The sequence below is a fragment of the Panthera onca genome, chromosome A1, assembly GCF_046562875.1.
Source record: "Panthera onca isolate mPanOnc1 chromosome A1, mPanOnc1 haplotype 2, whole genome shotgun sequence".
NCBI classification, from domain to species: domain Eukaryota; kingdom Metazoa; phylum Chordata; class Mammalia; order Carnivora; family Felidae; genus Panthera; species Panthera onca.
The window spans coordinates 86132789-86150103 of record NC_138339.1 but is presented as its reverse complement, the minus strand read 5'-3'; the positions used below and the strand labels follow the sequence as shown (position 1 = coordinate 86150103).

General features: G+C 36.9%; 1 protein-coding gene across 2 annotated transcripts in view; it reads left to right on the top strand.

Moving 5' to 3' along the window:
* The window catches only part of ADGRV1 (adhesion G protein-coupled receptor V1), a 565435-nt gene that overhangs the window by 344254 nt on the left and 203866 nt on the right, over positions 1-17315 (top strand). For both annotated transcript variants that reach the window (XM_078448177.2, XM_078448183.2), the window contains exon 84: positions 9601-9717. In XM_078448177.2, the coding sequence (XP_078304303.2) occupies positions 9601-9717 (117 nt within the window). The remainder of the gene's footprint in view (positions 1-9600; positions 9718-17315) is intronic.

Genomic DNA, 17315 nt, shown 5'->3' with positions numbered 1-17315 from the left:
ACTAACGTCATAGTTGTAATGATTTGCTAGGGCGGCCATAACAAATTACCATAGACTGGATGGCTTAAATAACAAATTTATTTTCTTACAGTTCTGAAAGCTAGAATTCCAAGATCAAGGTGTTGACAGGGTTGATTTCATATTGAGTCCTCTCTCCTTGCTGTACAGATGTCTGTCTTCTCCCTTTGTGTTGGCATGGTCTTTCTTCTGTACATGTGCTTGCCAGTATCCAAAATTTTCTCTTATAAGGAAATCACTCATAGTGGATTACAGCCCACCTTAAAGACCTCACTTTAATTTAATTACCTCTTTATTGACTTCATTTTCAAATACAGTTTATTCTGAGTAGAGGTTAGGACTTCAGTGTATGAATTTTGGAGGACACAATTCAGACCATTAAAATACTTAATGGTGAAAACAATGTTTTCATGCTAAAATCAAAAAGAAAACAAGGGTGTTCATTTTTGCCACCTCTTTTCAGTACTCTGTGTGTGTGTGTGTGTGAGTGTGTGTACATTATATCTATATTTATATCCATTGCCAACAAGTACCATAAGGCAAGAAAAAGAAATTAAAGCCATTCTGATTAAAAAGTAAGTAAAATTCCATTTATGCAGAGATGACATAATCCTTTATGTAGAAAATATGTTTTCTACAAAAAAGCTACTCAAACTAATAAGTATGTTCTGTAAGTTGGCGAGATGAAGATCAATATACAAAAATCAATTGTATTTCTGTATACTAGCAGTGAATATCAGGAATTAAAATTTAGTGAAATATCAGTTATGATAATAGCAAAAATATAAAATACTTAGGGATGAATCTCTTAAAAATTATATGAAGGACTTGTACATGGATAATTACAAAGTACTTCTGAGAGGAATTAGAGAAGACCTAAATACATGGAAGGGTACCATGTGGTCATGAGAAGAAAGAGTCAATACTGTTAGTATGTCCATTCTCAGATTCAACCCAATTCCAATCACAACCTCAGTAGGTTTCTGTTTTTGTAAGCATCTATCTGGTTCTAAAATTTATATGGAAATGCATGTGACTTGGAATGGACAATATAACTTTGACAAAGAAGAATAAATCAGAGTCTAACACTACCTGGTTTCAAAAATTATAGCTTCAGTCATCAAGACGATGTGATATTGGTGTAAACATAGAAAAATTGATTGATGGGACATATCAGAGAGGCCAGAAGCAGATTCCTACATAGATAGACAAAAATGCAAAAGGTAATTCAGAAGTATTTATAAAAGATCAAAAAAGGTAGATTCAATCCATAATTGGGTTTCACCAATGTTAAAAACGTTTGTTCTTCCAATGACACTGTTAAGAGAATTTTTGAAAACAAGCCACAGAGTAGAAGGAAGTACTTGCACATTAAACATGTGATGAAAGACTTGTATCATGAATATAAAAAGAACTCATAAAACTCAACATTAAGAAAACAAACCAATTTTTAAAGTAGGCAAGAGAGCTGAAGAGGCATTTCTTCAAAGAAAAGACATGGATTGCAGATAGGGACATGAAAAAATGGTTAACATCATTACTTATTAGGAAAATCCAAATTTAGATCACAATGAGGAACTATGTGTGCCCCTTAGAAAGGCTAAAAGGTTTTTTGACTATCCCAGACAAGTTTTAGTGAGATGCTAATATATTGCTGATGAGAATGAAAATGTTACAAGCACTTTGGAAAATAATTTATCTATTTTTAAGAATATTAAATACACACACAAGAGAATATTAAATACACACTTATCATATGATCCACCTGTTCCTTCTCCTAGATATTTATTCAAGACAAATAAAAGCACTTGTACATTCATAGCAGCTTTATTTGTAAAAAATAAAAAAAAACTGGAAACAACCCAAATATCCATCAGTATTTGAAAGAACACATGATTAAAACACTATAGGTGTTTTGGATAAGCTGGAGAATAAAGAGAAAGGCAATTAATAGAAAGGAATGAAAATGTTTATAGTAAAGTGAGGAGAGAGGTATACTAAGGAGTACTGAGAATTGATGTTTATAGTGAAATCAGTTTTTATTATTATTTAGCCCAGCAGAAACACCTGCTCTGTATTTAAAATGAAAACTATACATAGGTACAGTAGAACTCTCATCAACCAGAAGAAGCAAAGAATTTTATAAGTTACTAACAAAACATATCAGATACTCTCTTTGGGGACATATATTTATTTTTCTTTTCTCTTTAGTTAAGCTGTATATATGTTATATCAGTATAGAATTGAGAATAGTATTATATTTGCTATTGGCATTATATTCTATGGCCATTATGAACCTGTGGTGGGCCATGGATTAAAAAATTGAGGAAGACTGAACTAGAAGTTCAGCACTTTGAGGCAGGACTTGAGTTTGATTTTAGCTTTATAGGCTGCAGCATGGTGTTCTAGAGAGAATGCTATATAAATGAGAACTCCAGGATTTGAATCCCACTTTAACTGGGGCACCTGGGTGGCTCCGTCAGTTAAGCATCAGATTTTGGCTCAGGTTATGATCTTGCGGTTCGTGAGTTCGAGCTCTGGATCAGGCTCTGTGCAGACACCTCAGAGCCTGGAGCCTGATTCTATATCTCCCTCTCTCACTCATACTCTGTCTCTGTCTCTCTCTCAAAAATTAATAATAAATAATAATAATAATAATAATAATAATAATAATAATAAACATTGAATCCCACTTTAACTTTCAAACACATTTAGTTACCTCCAAAAAGTGAATTCCTGTATCAGATCCTTTTTCATCATTTATTAAGTTTGTGTAACTTAATAATGACTTCACATCATTAATATGTGGGTTCACAAGAAAAGCAGGGAAAGCATGTAGCACCTTTTGCCACCATATTCTTTATCTCATAAAGATAGTAACACTTTGTTGGTAGTGGGTGCTTGCCTGCTTACTGAATGTATCAGTAACGTGAATGACTGAGGACCTTTGAAAAATTCTTTTTGTTTTTTATGTTATGATGTTTAATGCATCCAGAGTACTGACTGTGAAAATAACCTTTCTCCTGGTCATCTCTGTATGACTAAGTAAAAGAACAATGGTAAAAACTCCTTTCTCCTTACGTTAATGTGCCTTAAAGATGTATGTGCTAAATATGCTAGGAGATGGCATTTTATTTTACTTTAACCATTTAATTTGTATTTAAGCTAAAGTTAATTTAATTTTACATACGCCTGGTTATTTGTAATAGCTGGTTCTCCCAAGTTTTCTTACCTCATTCCTGTTGTAGCAGTGTGCACTGTGATAGGTCAGCCTTTTCTTGCAGACTAACCTCCTTTCATACAGATGAAAGTATTTCTCGTGCTTTAGAGAACACTCTGGAAGAATGTTCATAGTTTGCAAAAGTAGATTTGTGACTGGTATTTTTAGGGCTTAGAAAAGGAGAGTAAAACATAATAAAATATAGAGAAGTCCTATCTGTAGAATAGAATTCTGGGTGTTAAAACTGTATTCTGAAAGCAAATGCAGCTTAAATAATAACCTTTACTAATTTGTTTCAAAGAAAAGAGTTTTTAAGAGAATAACAATTATTCAAGTTAGCATACCATTTATAAATAGTTTCATAGAATACTTAAAACTAAGCATGTTCAATTACAAGTTTGGATTACACTATTGTCTTACATAAGCAAACTCTTCAAGTTGATTAGAACATAACTACCAAGTAAACCTCAACGCTATGCATATTATAGAATATGAATTAGAGAGGTTCAAACTTATTATATAGGTACACTTACAAAATCTTTGTGGAAATAGATGCCGCTTTGTAAAAAGAAGGAAAATAAGATGTTAAAATTACTCCTTTTTTTTTCCTTTGGCTGAACCTCTCAGTCTGTTCTTCCAACAGCTTTTAAGGAAGTTTTGGTGCTTAGTGTTCAACGTTAGTTGAACCAAACTAACGTTAGTTTTGGTGAAAGTGTTCAGTGAATATTTGTGGAATTTAGGAAGGTTAAATTTATGATCTATAGTGTGTTACAATTCAGAAGTTAGAAGCTAAAATCTAGGAAGATCTAAGCATGTTTTCAAAATAATTGAAAAGCTATTTGTGATATGTTCTGGAAGGGCGAATTTGTTGACTTTGTTTTTTTGTTTTTTTGGTTTTTTTTTTTCAATATATGAAGTTTATTGTCAAATTGGTTTCTTTTTTTTTTTTAATTTTTTTTTTTAACGCTTATTTATTTTTGAGATAGAGACAGAGCATGAACGGGGGAGGGTCAGAGAGAGGGAGACAGAATCTGAAACAGGCTCCAGGCTCTGAGCTGTCAGCACAGAGCCCGACGTGGGGCTCGAACTCATGGACCACGAGATCATGACCTGAGCCGAAGTCGGCCGCTTAACTGACTGAGCCACCCAGGCGCCCCATGTCAAATTGGTTTCCATACAACACCCAGTGCTCATCCCAAAAGGTGCCCTCCTCAATACCCATCACCCACCCTCCTCTCCCTCCCACCCCCCATCAACCCTCAGTTTGTTCTCAGTTTTTAACAGTCTCTTATGCTTTGGCTCTCTCCCACTCTAACCTCTTTTTTTTTTTTTTTTTTTTCCTTCCCCTCCCCCATGGGTTTCTGTTAAGTTTCTCAGGATCCACATAAGAATGAAACCATATGGTATCTGTCTTTCTCTGTATGGCTTATTTCACTTAGCATCACACTCTCCAGTTCCATCCACGTTGGTACAAAAGGCCATATTTCATTCTTTCTCATTGCCACGTAGTACTCCATTGGGTATATAAACCACAATTTCTTTATCCATTCATCAGTTGATAGACATTTAGGCTCTTTCCATAATTTGGCTATTGTTAAGAGTGCTGCTATAAACATTGGGGTACTAGTGCCCCTATGCCTCAGTACTCCTGTATCCCTTGGGTAAATTCCTAGCAGTGCTATTGCTGGGTCATAGGGTAGGTCTATTTTTAATTTTCTGAGGAACCTCCACACTGCTTTCCAGAGCGGCTGCACCAATTTGCATTCCCACCAACAGTGCAAGAGGGTTCCCGTTTCTCCACATCCTGTCCAGCATGTATAGTCTCCTGATTTGTTCATTTTGGCCACTCTGACTGGCATGAGGTGATATCTGAGTGTGGTTTTGATTTGTATTTCCCTGATAAGGAGCGACATTGAACATCTTTTCATGTGCCTGTTGGCCATCCAGATGTCTTCTTTAGAGAAGTGTCTATTCATGTTTTCTGCCCATTTCTTCACTGGGTTATTTGTTTTTCGGGTGTGGAGTTTGGTGAGCTCTTTATAGATTTTGGATACTAGCCCTTTGTCCGATATGTCATTTGCAAATATCTTTTCCCATTCCGTTGGTTGCCTTTAGTTTTGTTGGTTGTTTCCTTTGCTGTGCAGAAGCTTTTTATCTTCATAAGGTCCCAGTAATTCATTTTTGCTTTTAATTCCCTTGCCTTTGGAGATGTGTCGAGTAAGAAATTGTTGAGGCTGAGGTCAGAGAGGTCTTTTCCTGCTTTCTCCTCTATGGTTTTGATGGTTTCCTGTCTCACATTCAGGTCCTTTATCCATTTTGAATTTATTTTTGTGAATGGTGTGAGAAAGTGGTCTAGTTTCAACCTTCTGCATGTTGCTGTCCAGTTCTCCCAGCACCATTTGTTAAAGAGACTGTCTTTTTTCCATTGGATGTTCTTTCCTGCTTTGTCAAAGATGAGTTGGCCATACGTTTGTGGGTCTAGTTCTGGGGTTTCTATTCTATTCCATTGGTCTATGTGTCTGTTTTTGTGCCAATACCATGCTGTCTTGATGACAGCTTTGTAGTACAGGCTAAAGTCTGGGATTGTGATGCCTCCTGCTTTGGTCTTCTTCTTCAAAATTACTTTGGCTATTCGGGGCCTTTTGTGGTTCCATATGAATTTTAGGATTGCTTGTTCTAGTTTTGAGAAGAATGCTGGTGCAATTTTGATTGGGATTGCATTGAATGTGTAGATAGCTTTGGGTAGTATTGACATTTTGACAATATTTATTCTTCCAATCCATGAGCAGGGAATGTCTTTCCATTTCTTTATATCTTCTTCAATTACCTTCATAAGCTTTCTATAGTTTTCAGCATACAGATCTTTTACATCTTTGGTTAGATTTATTCCTAGGTATTTTATGCTTCTTGGTGCAATTGTGAATGGGATCAGTTTCTTTATTTGTCTTTCTGTTGCTTCATTGTTAGTGTATAAGAATGCAACTGATTTCTGTACATTGATTTTGTATCCTGCAACTTTGCTGAATTCATGTATCAGTTCTAGCAGACTTTTGGTGGAGTCTATCGGAGTTGACTTTGTTTTTTTTAGGGAACTCATTTGTACCAGATTGTTAGGAAATAATGAGACATTAATTTCTAGCATCTGCTTTTTTCCCCTAATACTGTGTGTTACAAATTCTCCCAATCCAGGGCTAAATAAACAGAAAGTTGAGTTAGGAATGCTTCTCATTTAAAAAATAATCCTGGAATCTTGGCACAGAAAGGAACTTAAGAATTTATCATTTCCATCTTCTTCCTACTACAGATGAAGAAACTAGTCTCAGAAGGATAAACTGAGTTATGTCTATAGCTTCAAAAAAGAAAAAGAAAAAGCCTTTTTTTTTCTTCTATACTTGGTACAAGAAGTACTCAATAAATAATTTCCAAGAGGAAAGAGTCACTTCAGTATGGCCTAAGATACATATTATTGTAGGGGCACCTGGATGGCTCAGTCGGTTGAGCGTCTGACTTCGGCTCAGGTCATGATCTCACGGTTCGTGAGTTCAGGCCCCACATCAGGCTCTGTACTGACAGCTCAGAGCTTGGCGCCTGCTTCGGATTCTGTGCCTCTCTCTCTCTCTCTCTGTCCCTCCCCTGCTCACACTCTGTCTCTGTCTCTCAAAAATAATTAAATTTTTAATTTTTAAAAAAGATACATGTTACTGTAAATTTACTAATGAGCATTTTGGCTTTTCTTTAGTTGACTAAGTAGGCTGGTTATGGTTAAGTGTCACCCTGTGAAGTGAAGACATTTGAAGCATGTAGGCCCTCACCTTAGATCCTGACAAATTCACCACAGTGATGCTACCTTAGGAACACTGCTGGATAGAAATTTTCAAGGTGGTTTAATGGCCACAACCTTTGTGACAAAAGGATTAGGGGGGCACATGTTTCATTTGAAAATAAAAGCAATACTTTGTCCCATTACTCTAATTTCGTTTTGAGCACAGTATTTATTTTTTAAAAATTTCAAACAACCTCAAAGGTATTTATGTTTCCTTGTTAGAAGGTATGTTTTGAGATATAGGTCAGCTGTTTTTTTCCTTGCAACACCCCTTTGTCTTTTTGGCATCAGTTATTCTTTCTCTCAACAGTAATTTATTGAACATTTGTATATTCCTGGCATAGTGGTAGCTTATTAAAATATAAAACCAAAAAGGCTTGGTCACTGTCCTAAAAAGAGAGTTTATTCCTTGAGAAGTTATGCTATTGTTGTTCGAAATCTCCGCTTGACATCTGCACTTTTCATTACAAAATTTAACACAGTAGGCATATATTGTTGAAAATACAAAACAATAGGTAGAAACCACAAGAGTGTTTTCCTTTATTTATTTATTCATTTATTTAATAAGTATTTATGGAGTACCTACTGTATGCCAGACTCTGGGCTGCATAATTAGGATATATCAGTAACTGAAACATTCAATGATCCTGCCTTCATAAGTATTACATTCTAGTAGGTGAACAATAGTAGGCGAGATGAACAATAACCACGAAACATAGTAAGTAAACAAATTCAAAGCATGTTAGAAGATGATAAGTGTCATTTAAAAAAAAGTAGGGGAGCCCAGTGACTCAGTCACTTAGGTGCTGGACTCTTGATCTCAGCTCTGGTCATGATCTTGCAGTTCATGGGTTCAAGCCCTACATTAGGCTCTGACTGAAAGTGTGGAGACTGCTTGGGATCCTCTCTCTCTCCCTCTCTCTGCCCCTCCCCTGCTTGTGTGCTCTCTCTCTCTCACTCACTCTCTCTCTCTCTCTCTCAAACTAAAAAAGTAAAAAGGGGTAGGGGCATCACGTGTGGGGGAGGGATAAAAGAAAAGGGTATAATTTTAATTTGTGTGGTCATCTTGTCATTCTGAAGATTTCCCTTGACCAAAGCCTTGGGGGCAGTTGAAATAAAAGTCCAAGGTTTAGAATAATCCTAGGATCTGAAATTGTAAATTTAAGTCTACTTTGTTACATAGGTCACTTCACAAAAAGAACATGCATTTGGTGGTAAAGTCACACCCTTTGCTTTTCTTTCTTGTCCCTCTTTGTAGCTTTGATTTAAGTGAATGTCTGTATTTTCTTTTCTAATTATCTAAAATGAATGCATTTTGTGGGATTTTTGTCCATCCATAATAAGAAAAGGGTTTACTTTCAAAATTACTTTTTGGGGTGCCTGAGTGGCTCAGTCACTTAAGCATCTGACTTCAGCTCAGGTCATGATCTCACAGTTCGGTTCATGAGTTCAAGCCCTGCATTGGGCTCTGTGTTGACACCTCCGATCATGGAGCCTGCTTCAGATTCTGTGTCTTTCTGTCTCTCTCCCTCTCTCTCTCTCTCTCTGCCCCTCCCCCACTCACATTCTGTCTCTATCTCTCTCAAAAATAAACATTTTTAAATATTTAAAAAGAAAGAAAATTATCTCTTGACAGAAAGTAGCCTAATTTCATATAATTCATTGTTTCTTAGCAATGTAAAAATCCGGGGTGCATGGGTGGCTCAGTTGGTTAAACGTCTAACTTTGGCTCAGGTCATGATCTTGTGGTTCATGGTTTCGAGCCCTGCATCCGGCTCTGTGCTAACAGCTCAAAGCCTGGAGCCTGCTTAGGATTCTGTGTCTACCTCTCTCTCTGCCCCTCCCCTGCTCCTGCTCGCTCTCACTCTCTCTCAAAAATAAATAAACATTAAAAAATTAAAAAAAAAAAAAAAGAAATGTACAAATCCATAAAAGGCACAGCGTGAGGAACACAGTCACCGATATTGTAATAGCAAAGTAACAGGACAGGTACTTTGGTATTACAATAGCTACACTTAATGAACACAGCTATAAATGTATAAACTTGTCAGATCAGGTTGTACACCTGAATCTGATGTAACATTATGTCAACTATATTCAAATAAATAAATAAATAAATGCAATATAAAACTCTATGTATTTGCCATTTTTTTTTAATTTTTTTTTTTTTAACGTTTATTTATTTTTGAGACAGAGACAGAGCATGAATGGGGGAGGGTCAGAGAGAGAGGGAGACACAGAATCGGAAGCAGGCTCCAGGCTCTGAGCTGTCAGCACAGAGCCCGACGCGGGGCTCGAACTCACGGACCGTGAGATCATGACCAGAGCCGAAGTTGGACGTTTAACCGACCAAGCCACCCAGGCGCCCCTGTATTTGCCATTTTTAGAATGACTGTTCATCGTCTCAGTTTGAGCAACACATTAACTTATTTTCCCTTTGAGTCATTGAATCCTAGATTCTGATAAGAACAGTTTGTTTTCTTAATATCCTTGATCACTTTTAGCATGGTTTTAAAATACAGGTATTTGTTTCTTACAGATTGTGTTCCTGGCTTCTGCATATGCAAGTCCCCAACTCACAGATGAGAGCTGTTCGGCCATGGCTGCTGTCACACATTATCTGTATCTTTGCCAGTTCAGCTGGATGCTCATTCAGGTTGGTACCTCATTTCCTCCTCCCACCCCCTTCAGCGTTGCAGTGAATCTGCGTGGAATGTTCTTCCTATCTGCTATTCTTTATACTGAAGTGGAAGTAATTCCATATATCTATCACTGCATTCCTAGGAGATCATTGGAAAGAAAACCTTGTAAGCTGTACAACATCAGAAAGTTTAGTGAATTGGGGAAATGGGCAGAAACATAGTAGGGGTAGAAATAAGGAAGTGGTAGGAGATGAGGCTTGTGATGTGGACCCTGTAAAGCACAGTAAGAAATGTGAACTTTTTTCTAGGGGAGGTCATAGAATGAAACAAGTGACGGGACAACGTTTGTATTTTAGGAAGATTTTCCTGTGTGTAGTGAATTGGTGACAGAAGGGTTGACATGGGAGCTAATTCAGTTTACATTAGCTGCATCCAGGTAAGAGAACATGGCAGTGTGAACCTGAGAGTAGCAGAAGAAGCTTTTGAGATTTCTTTCTTTTTTTTTTAAACTATAATAATAGAATGTATAGATGGTTAAGAAGAATGCAGAAGGTGCAACCAAGGATGGTTCCCAAGTTTCTGCATGAGTAGATGGGTGGATGGGGGTGCCTTGAACTGAAATAATGACCACTGGAAATTACAGGAAGGATGATGGCACTTTTAGGACATGCTGAGTGTGAAGTTTCTCCAGTGTAAGACCTCCAGTGGGGACTTTGGGAGAAGTGGGATACACAGTACTAAATCTCAGAACAGAGGCCCATGCTATATAAATACTTTAGAAAATTGTTGACTTACAGTTGGAAAATGAGTGCATTGCTTTGGAAGAGATCGCTTTGGGAGAAAGTACAGAGTAAGACCTGAACAGTCCTAGTATACACCTGAGGAACTAGTAAACGTTGCGGACAGACGTGAACTCTTCCTTTTCTGCCTAAAATCCCAAGTTCTCTTCATTGTCCTATGCACGTTTGCTTGATAAAGAGAAAAATATGAAAGCTGGATCCACTTAAGTAGTGTTAATGTCATTAAATGGCTCAACTAAATGAAATGTTGCCTTTGATAATGCTTTGATATTGTTAAATCTTTCATATGATACAAAGTTTTGTTTGTGTTTTGAGTATGCAGGTGAACTATTTCATGCAAACAGATGCATTCAGTGCTTGCATATTCTTTTTTCTTGTTGAATAAAAGGATGTGGGGTTTTCACTACACAGCAATAATGAAAGAATATAAGAGTACCATACAAACTCACGGAAGGGATATTTTGCAAGGTATGATATTATAGTTGTTGGGAGAACTGAACTGAATTATTTAGTTAATAGAACTAATTGCAAAAATTAAAGCCCTGAATCTGGGTTTGAATTCTGATTTTGCCACTATCTTTGTAACTTTGATCAAGTTTTTGGCCTTTTCCAAGTTTTGTTTCTAAATCTGCGTACGAGGATAATTCCTTCTTCATAGAATTATTATTTCATAGGTCTTTAAGCAGCTCTAATTATGAAAAGCTTCTGGTGTTCTCAAACCCCTCCCCCATAATTAAAAAGTAAAGCTAAATCTTGGGGCACCTGGGTGGCTCAGTCGGTTGAGGACCCAACTTTGGCTCAGGTCATGATCTCACAGTTTGTGAGTTTGAGCCCCACATTGGGCTCACTGCTGTCAGTGTTGTCACTGTTGAGCCCATTTTGAAATTTTTTTTTTTTTTTTTCAACATTTATTTATTTTTTGGGACAGAGAGAGACAGAGCATGAACGGGGGAGGGGCAGAGAGAGAGGGAGACACAGAATCGGAAACAGGCTCCAGGCTCTGAGCCATCAGCCCAGAGCCTGACGCGGGGCTCGAACTCACGGACCGCGAGATCGTGACCTGGCTGAAGTTGGACGCCCAACCGACTGCGCCACCCAGGCGCCCCTGTTGAGCCCATTTTGGATCCTCTGTCCCTCCCTCTCTCTTCCTCTCCCCAGCTCGTGCTTTCTATGTCATAAATAAACATTAAAATAAAAAATTTGAAATATAAAAAAAGTTAAGCTAAATCTAAACCATATAACATAAAACTTAATATTTGCTGATATTAAAGTATTTACTAGATTCTCTGCAAAATTATTTTAAGAGTTTAAGCTGAACTTTTTATGTGTACCATGTATATATTGTTATTTATCTGCTTGGACTGAGGTCCTCAGTGTTGTGTGGAAGGTCTTTGTCCACGTCCCTGCCCTACTCAGTTTTTGATGAATGAGTCAGATAAAGACCCAGGAAACTGTCCTATCAGGTATGCAGATGATACAGAGTTGAGAAAACAGCTAAAACAGAAAGCTGCCTGGATTAGCGATGCAGGTAGAATCAACATAGAGAAACTGCTGTGAAAGATTGAAAACTGAACATAATCTGATGGGGTTAAGATAAACCACCTGAAATATTAATTTAACACAGACTTAGGTGCAATCAAATGTGTGACCAGATTGCTTAAAACAGCAACTACAAAAACAACACAGACCTAGGTTACATTAATAACAGCATAGAGGTAGGTGAGGGAATCATGGTTACATTGTAATCTACAAATGTTCAAGAAACCTTGAGACCCTGTAACCACTTTCATGAATCCTGTTTCACCAGGAATATTAACTAGCCAATGAGAAGTTGGAAACAGTCTTGTAAGAAACTTTGAGGCAGCTGGAGATAACTAACCTGGAAAGAATTTAGAGTGATGTGATGGCTGTCCACAAATACTGGAAGTGCTACTACAGGAAATAAAGACTGGTCTGTAGCTCTAGTTGGAAGAATGGCACAAATGGGTCAACAATTAGAGAAGCAAGTTTTGATTCACTTTAAGGTCTTTGATAGCCAATAAAACTGTCAAAATTGAAGAGGCTGTTTCTAAAAACAGAAAGTACCAGTCAGTGAAATATATTCAAACAGGGATAAATGAACAACTTTCAAACATGTTTTCCTGCCTTGGGGCAGTGTTAGATGGGATCACATATAAGATTTCACCCAACTCAATAGAGACTGATGTATTCTCTATCTCTTTTTCCAGTCTTAAGTAAATAAGATTGTGGCTGATGGACATTTAGTAAGGTAATTAGATATCTGTATGGCTATTGGTTAGGAAAAGTATTGAAAGCACCAGTGAAGTTTAATGTATTTCAGATGGCACACCACACATTTTTCATGGTTTGTGGTGCAACCACAAGGGGAAAATTCAATAATTTCTCATTCTAGGTAGGTTACTTCTAATGAGTTACTTTGTGGGAAGAGGTTGTCACTTTACCAACATGTGTTTTCCTATTTGTAAACTACTGTCTGCTAAAATCTTATTTTTAAAATAGAATCCATTTAAAAAATTTTTTTTAACATTTATACATTTTTGAGAGACAGAGCATGAGTGGGGAAGGGGCAGAGAGAGAGTGGGGGGAGACACAGAATCTGAAGCAGGCTTCAGGCTCCAAGCTGTCAGCACAGAGCCCAGCGTGGAATTCAAACTCACGGACTGTGAGATCATGACCTGAGCTAAAGTCACATGCCTAACCTACTGAGCCACGCAGGCGCCCCAAAACTAGAATCCATTTTTAAAACATTGTGTAAAAGATTAGATTGCTGTTAACCCAATCCTGATAGTCAATTAGGGTTTAAAAATTTTTTAATATTAACATTTTAGTAATTCTACTTCTTATTTTTAACAGGACAGAATTTGACTTATGTATGTGTGTGCATAGCTTATGACAAAAAGTTAACCATTAACTTTTTTTTTGAATGTTTTATTCTTGAGAGAGAGAGAGAGAGAGAGAGAGAGAAAGACAGCGACTAGCAGGGGAGGGGCAGAGTGAGAGAGGGACACAGAATCTGAAGCAGGCTCCAGGCTCTGAGCTGTCAGCCCAGAGCCCAACGTGGGGCTCAAACTCACAAACCGTGAGATCATGACCTGAACCGAAGTCAGACGCTTTACCGACTGAGTCACCCAGGCGCCCCTAACCATTAACTTTTAATCATTGGACTTAGCATGTCAGAATTACTGTTCATTTTGACCTGCCTCATATCTTCAGTGTTAGAAAAAATGCATTTAAATAACTTTATCTTGAACTTTTATATTATATACTTTTAGTACATTATAGTAAAACTGGATTATATTTTAGAGTAATGAAAGATTTTATCAGTAAACAAGTTACATAACTTTTCTGAGCCTAGATTTTCTTATCTGAATAATCAGATTCGTAATAACAGTACCCATCTTTGAGGATTGTGGAAAGATAAAATGAATTCATACGTGAAAAGAGCTTGGAAATGTGCCTGGCACAGACTGCTCCATACATATTTACCCAATATAATTGGCTAAGCAAATATGTATGGCTAATATTGCATGGATTTTGAAACACGTTACAAACTATGTTTTTCCAGTACAATTTCCACTTTTTTATTCCCAAAAGAGAATTTGCTTGAGAATAGTAGGGAGAGACTCAGAGTGAGGCAGACAGCAACTAGCTGTGAAGCTTCAGCAAGCTAGATAAATAACCTCTAACCTCTTGTACTGACGTACTCTCATGGCTCATCACAGCATCTGTAACTTGTGACCTTCACTCTGTTTCTTTAGGCTTCCCCCTTTCTGGACAGGGAAGTTGTATCACTAATGATTGGAATAGAGTAACAAACTATTTCCCTTATTTTTTTTCAAGCAAACAACTCACAAATTCCCTTTTAGGCCATGGAACTTGAGCTATCCTTGTTCATCATGCAAAAACCATGAAACTACTGAAATAATCTTCCACTTCCTTAAAACAGCCGATCATGTCTACTTTCAGAAAAACGAACAGTGAAAATTTAAACTCTTGTACGATTTTTACTGTCTTTTCCTAGTTTCTATTGTTCTATTTTCATTTCCTTTTTCTGTTTTGATTTGCTTTCATTTTAGGAATAGCATATACTTGTGGTACAAAACATAGTCAAACACTGAAGAGAAAAATAAAATGAAAAGTACATCTGTTTCTCCCTATTTCACACACTTTCCACCCTCTGCTTTACCCTCAACCCTACTCCCAAATGTAAACACTGTTAGTGGTTTCCTGTGTATCTTTCCAGAAGTATTCCACAAATATACAAACATTTATAAATATATAAAAAAGCACATATGTGTATATTCTTGTGTGTGTGTGTGTTTATTTACTTATATATAGTGCATATAAATTTATTTATACACACATTTACCAAATACAGTTATACTTTTTTTCCTATTTTATAATATGGTTATTCCATAGTTTATTTTTCTGGTCTCTTATTAATGAAATACCAGTTAATTTCAGTTAATTTTCTAGTATAAACTATGTTTCCTTGAACATCCTTGCATTCTGAATATTTATTTACTTTTGGAATATTCTTAGAATAAATTCCTAGAACTTATGCCTTTACTATTAACATTTACATGAAATGTACTGTGAGATGAACTGCCAGACCATGAGTTAATCCATGAAGAAAATAAATCACAAGTAACTTATTCGAGATGTTAGTATATAATATGGGTAAATAGAAACTTACTTTTTCTGTATATTCATTTGGCCCACTTTTATGATCATTTCCTGTCACCAAAATCATATAGCAGTCTACTTCAGATATGAACAATATCCAAACCTTCGACTACCCTTACAGTTTGTTGATTTCATGCTTAGGGAAATAGTATAATGTTTTATTTTAAAACTAAAGCTTACTTGAAGAAAAAATTTTTTGTTAAATTTCTCATGTTTTTTATTTATTTTTTGAGAAAGTGTGAGCTGGGGAGAGGCAGAGAAGGAGGGGGACAGAAGATCCGAAGCGGGCTCCATGCTGGCAGGCTGACAGCTGCAAGCCCGATGCAGGGCTTGAACTCAGGAACTGCAAGATCATGACCTGAGCCAAAGTCAGATGCTTAACTGACTGAGCCACCCAGGCACCCCAAAGAACATATTTTTTTAATTGCAGGATAAAGTTAGAAATCATTCAGCAATTGTAACTTGTGCCTTAATTTCTGTGTAAAATCAGGCTATGAAGAAGCAAATATACATATTATTTATTCCTTGGCAGAAAGGCTATTTAGTGCCAGGGCATAGCAACAAGAAGGAAAATGCTACAACTAGCTGTGTTTCTCCTTCATCATTGATTTAATTTGGGAGGACATCAAAGCTATTAAGGACAACGGACTGGTAATTATAAAGATAAAAAGGAAATACCCAGGAAATACTGAATTCTCCAGTCCTCAAAAAGCCTTGCAATTTATTTCATGCATAATTGTTAAGAAAGAGGGAGGCTAACTTTAGCAAGGACATGTGGTAACATTTCTTAGACTCTTCTCTGAAATGAACGACTAAGAACATATGATAATGACACAATTAATAACATCCATGATCTCTGAGTAAACTTGATACTATAAATCAGTCTAAGGTTTCTGGTGACAGAGTTAATAACCAAATATTAAATGACAGGCGATGTCAATCGATGCAGAAAAGGCCTTTGACAAAATCCAGCACCCTTTCTTAATAAAAACCCTTGAGAAAGTCGGGATAGAAGGAACATACTTAAAGATCATAAAGGCCATTTATGAAAAGCCCACAGCTAACATCATCCTCAACGGGGAAAAACTGAGAGCTTTTTCCCTGAGATCAGGAACACGACAGGGATGCCCACTGTCACCGCTGCTGTTTAATATAGTGCTGGAAGTTCTAGCATCAGCAATCAGACAACAAAAGGAAATCAAAGGCATCAAAATTGGCAAAGATGAAGTCAAGCTTTCGCTTTTTGCAGATGACATGATATTATACATGGAAAATCCGATAGACTCCACCAAAAGTCTGCTAGAACTGATACATGAATTCAGCAAAGTTGCAGGATACAAAATCAATGTGCAGAAATCAGTTGCATTCTTATACACTAACAATGAAGCAACAGAAAGACAAATGAAGAAACTGATCCCATTCACAATTGCACCAAGTAGCATAAAATACCTAGGAATAAATCTAACCAAAGATGTAAAAGATCTGTATGCTGAAAACTATAGAAAGCTTATGCAGGTAATTGAAGAAGATATAAAGAAATGGAAAGACATTCCCTGCTCATGGATTGGAAGAATAAATATTGTCAAAATGTCAATACTACCCAAAGCTATCTACACATTCAATGCAATCCCAATCAAAATTGCACCAGCATTCTTCTCGAAACTAGAACAAGCAATCCTAAAATTCATATGGAACCACAAAAGGCCCCGAATAGCCAAAGTAATTTTGAAGAAGAAGACCAAAGCAGGAGGCATCACAATCCCAGACTTTAGCCTCTACTACAAAGCTGTCATCATCAAGACAGCATGGTATTGGCATAAAAACAGACACATAGACCAATGGAATAGAATAGAAACCCCAGAACTAGACCCACAAACGTATGGCCAACTCATCTTTGACAAAGCAGGAAAGAACATCCAATGGAAAAAAGACAGTCTCTTTAACAAATGGTGCTGGGAGAACTGGACAGCAACATGCAGAAGGTTGAAACTAGACCACTTTCTCACACCATTCACAAAAATAAACTCAAAATGGATAAAGGACCTGAATGTGAGACAGGACACCATCAAAACCTTAGAGGAGAAAGCAGGAAAAGACCTCTCTGA